The sequence below is a fragment of the Quercus suber genome, unplaced genomic scaffold, assembly GCF_002906115.3.
Source record: "Quercus suber isolate HL8 unplaced genomic scaffold, Cork oak 2.0 scaffold_281, whole genome shotgun sequence".
Lineage (NCBI taxonomy): Eukaryota > Viridiplantae > Streptophyta > Magnoliopsida > Fagales > Fagaceae > Quercus > Quercus suber.
The window spans coordinates 85,765-89,527 of NW_027069737.1; the positions used below are offsets into that span (position 1 = coordinate 85,765).

Here is a 3,763-nt window from a genome sequence, read left to right on the forward strand (position 1 = left end):
GCAAAGGGAAACAACAGTGTGATTGTTCATGGGCTTTGTTGGCTTTGTTGATTGTTCATGGGCTTTGGCTGTACATTTTGCTTTTAACGTGCCATAGTAAAAATATTTTAATAGTAAAAATTCTACTAACAGGCCATAGTAATTTTTAAGAATAATTTAATAGTAAAAATATATGAAAAATATAAATAAAAATATTTTTAATAATTTTTTAATCGCCGCACCCAGCCACATTGGCACTTTACTTTTTTAAAAATTGCCAAGTCCCGCACCCGCACTCACACCCGAATCAAAAAATGCACCCGTGCTTTATAGCTGTGAAGTGCATAACATGTGGTACTCCCTTAGGTAACCAAGTGCCTCGCCAAGAATTCTTTTGGGGTGCCACTGAGTCTTCTCAAAATAAAATCTGTTTCTTGCAGTCAAGAGTGACCAACTCACTGAAGCCCACTTCTCCAATTCATCACATTCCAATCTGTCCACCAGTAGCCTAAATAAAGAGAAGAAGTCTATGGCTGCATTGGAGCATTTTTGTAGTTTCCCTCTACATAATGCCCACACGTTCTTGGCAAAAAGGCAGGTCCATAACCCATGCTCGGCTATTTCTGAGTTTTGATAGCAGAAACGACATCTTGACTTCACATGCAACTTCCTCCTATGTAGATTATCTCGGGTTGGCAGAATGTAGGCATGCCATATAAATTTTTTAACTTTGGGTGGTACTTTTAGGGACCATATTTTGTTCCAAATAGGCCTATCCCTTGCTACTGTGGAATGTTCAACATAATCTTGTTGTTTCAATCTTAGTGCTACTTGATAGGCAGATTTCATGCTGAAAACTTTTCCTTTATTCTCCTTCCAATTCAATTTGTCTTTGCTTGCAACCCGTGATAATGGAATGGCCATTATCTCCATCTGTGTACGATATGCAAATAAGTCAAAGAGCTTCTCCCTATCCCACTGCCGAGAGTTTTCATCAATTAGCTCACTTACCATCAGATTTGGACAAGGATCCCCTATGAACACAGGCTTATGTGAGAGACACTTGTGGGTGGAGACTTCAATGGTTCTTCCATCACCCACTTGCCAGATTGAACCCTCCTTAATCAGATCTCTTGTTGCCAGCAAACTCTGCCACACATAGGATGGGTTGTTACCAAGCCCTGCCTCCATGAAAGTGCATGTTGGGAAATATCTTGATTTGTACACCCTATAGAACAAGGAATGTGTATCTTGGATTAACTGCCATGCTTGTTTCGCCAATAAAGCTAAGTTAAAGGCTTGGATGTCTCGGAACCCCATGCCACCCTTTTTCTTTGGAGTGCATAAATTCTTCCAATTAATCCAATGGATTTTCTTCTCATCCTTTGTTTGTCCCTACCAATATTTTGCCAACGTGGAATTTATGGTATCACATAATGCCTTAGGGATTTTGAACATTCCCATAGTATATGTAGGGATTGCTTGAGCCACTGTTTTGATTAGGATCACTCTACCTGCTTTAGAAATATATTTCTCCTTCCATCCCATCACTCTTCTTGTGATTTTTTCCCCAAGGTATTTAAAGGTGTACCTTTGATTTTCCACCCACCATTGGAAGGCCCAAATACTTTTCACAATTTTCCATGATCTTTACCCCCACCATTCTTTGTATTGCCACTTTGACCTCCGGTTTTGTGTTCTGACTAAACAACAATGTTGTCTTTTGCCTATTGATTGCTTGGCCTGATGCTTGCTCATATTGACTTAATAATTCAAGGAGATGTTGGCATTCCCCTTCGATGGCTTGACAAAAGATGAAACTATAATCTGCAAAAAGAAGATGTGAGATACACACCCCATTTGTGCAAGACAATATTCCATGTAGGTTTTGGGAAGCAATTGCATCGCAAATTGAGGAGGATAGGCCTTCAGCACATAACAAAAATAAGTAAAGGGACAGTGGATCACCCTATTTGATACCCCGAGATGGAGTAATGTACCCTCTTGGTTTGCCAATTATAAGCACCAAATAGGAGGCTGTACATACTGTTTCCATTGCCAACCGCACCCACTGTTCATCAATCCCCAATTTGCGCATAATACTTCCAAGGAAACTCCACTCCACACGGTCATAGGCTTTGCTTATATCCAGTTTGATGGCCATTTGCACCTTCTTTCCAGTTCTTTTGTTCCACACCCTGTGTAATATCTCAAAAGCTATAGTAGTATTATCAGTAATTAACCGGTTAGTCACAAAAGCACTTTTTGATTCAAAAATTACATTGGGCAATATTTGTTTTAGCCGATTGGCCAAGACTTTGGATACAATCCTAGAAACCACATTAGCAAGACTAATTGGCCTAAAATCTACCACATGTTTTCACTCATTTATTTTGGGAATGAGGACAATGTGGGTGTAATTCATCTTGTGCAACATATGACCTGATGATAAAACTGACAACACTGCTTCAATGACATCATCACCAACAATATTCCAATACTTTTGAAAAAAGAAAGGAGACATACCATCTGGACCTGGTGATTTTGATGGGTGCATTTGGAAAAGTGCTTGTTGGACCTTTTCTGGTAAGTATGGCTGGAGGAGTGTGTGGTTCATATTCGGTGTGACAACCCGATCCACTTTGTCAAGTACTATGTCCATCTAAGTGGGGTTTGTAGTCATGAAAAGCCTTTGGAAATACCTTTCGGCCACTCCCTCCTTTTCAGCATCTGATGTACAACATCTTCCCCCTTCATCCATAAAGCCATCAATATTATTTTTATGACAGCGTTGACTAGCTCTTTGATGAAAGAACTTGGTGTTCTTGTTGCCAGTGGACAGCCAAATGGATCAGAGCATTGTCTCCAAGCTATTTCTTCTTGATACAAGAGAGTATTGATATCATCCCTCATTCTTTGTATTAACTCCAAATTTGCTGGATCATTTTGTGCTGTAAGGGTTTGGAGTTGTTTTTTCTCCTCAATCCGTGTTCTAGTGCTTCCCATATTCCGACTCTAAGCTACCAAGGCCATAATGGCAATCTCTAATTTTTGAGAATAGTCAAAACATAGGGTTGCCCATAGGTGGTTCCCTACTCCATACTTCCCGGATAATGGCTTCGCATTTGGGATGAGTTGCCCATTTTTCCTTAAACCTTTTTGGGATTTTCTTTTTCCTTGTGTTACTTGCACTACCATGGATGGTTAAAAAAATTGGGTCAAGATCCGAATATGATACCTGCAAATGGTTCACTACTGCTTGTGGAAACCTTTCTCTCCAATCTAGTGTAGCACGTGCCCTATCCAGATGCTCTTGAACTAAAGCATCCCCTGGCCTTCCATTTTGCCATGTAAACATATTACCTCAGTACCCCAGATCAATAAGTCCACAGTGCAATAATGTATTACGAAATGCCTCCATAAGTCGATGGGGTTTAGGGTGCCTGCCTTGCTTCTCTGCTGAGTTCAAGATTTCGTTGTAGTCTCCCAAGCATACCTATGGCAATGAGGCTCGAGTGTGTAGATGTCTCAGATAACTCCATGATTTATGCCTGCAATATTCTTTTGGTCTCCCATAAAAATCAGTAAGTCTCCACGGATTGGCTGGGCTTGTCATGATATAGGCATCGATATGATTTTGAGAGTATGTCTAAATATATAAAGTGATCTCATCCTTCCAGAGCATAGCTAGGCCGCCTGCCCTATGGATGCAAGGAAAAGTGAGCATATTATCGTACAATAATTCTATTTGTATCTTTTTCATCTCATCCACCATCCGTTTTGT

General features: G+C 40.2%; 1 protein-coding gene across 1 annotated transcript; it reads right to left on the reverse strand.

The window, feature by feature from the left end:
- Positions 1 to 306: 306 nt before the first annotated feature.
- On the reverse strand, positions 307 to 2,985 carry LOC112040560 (uncharacterized). The gene is made up of 4 exons (XM_024073446.1): positions 2,682 to 2,985; positions 1,960 to 2,196; positions 1,571 to 1,806; positions 307 to 1,374 (listed from the first exon to the last, which is right to left on the reverse strand). Exons 1-4 carry the CDS (start codon positions 2,983 to 2,985, stop codon positions 307 to 309), a joined length of 1,845 nt encoding a protein of 614 aa, XP_023929214.1.
- Between the last annotated feature and the right edge of the window lie 778 nt (positions 2,986 to 3,763).

Excerpts from the sequence above, each read along its gene's own strand:
- LOC112040560 (XM_024073446.1), bottom strand. The coding sequence starts at position 2,985 with ATGGGAAGCACTAGAACACGGATTGAGGAGAAAAAACAACTCCAAACC. Across the intron at positions 2,197-2,681 it reads AAGGAGGGAGTGGCCGAAAG|CTTTTGAGATATTACACAGG; the intron begins GTATTTCCAAAG and ends ATACTACTATAG. Across the intron at positions 1,375-1,570 it reads TGGTGGGTGGAAAATCAAAG|GGACAAACAAAGGATGAGAA; the intron begins GTACACCTTTAA and ends AAATATTGGTAG.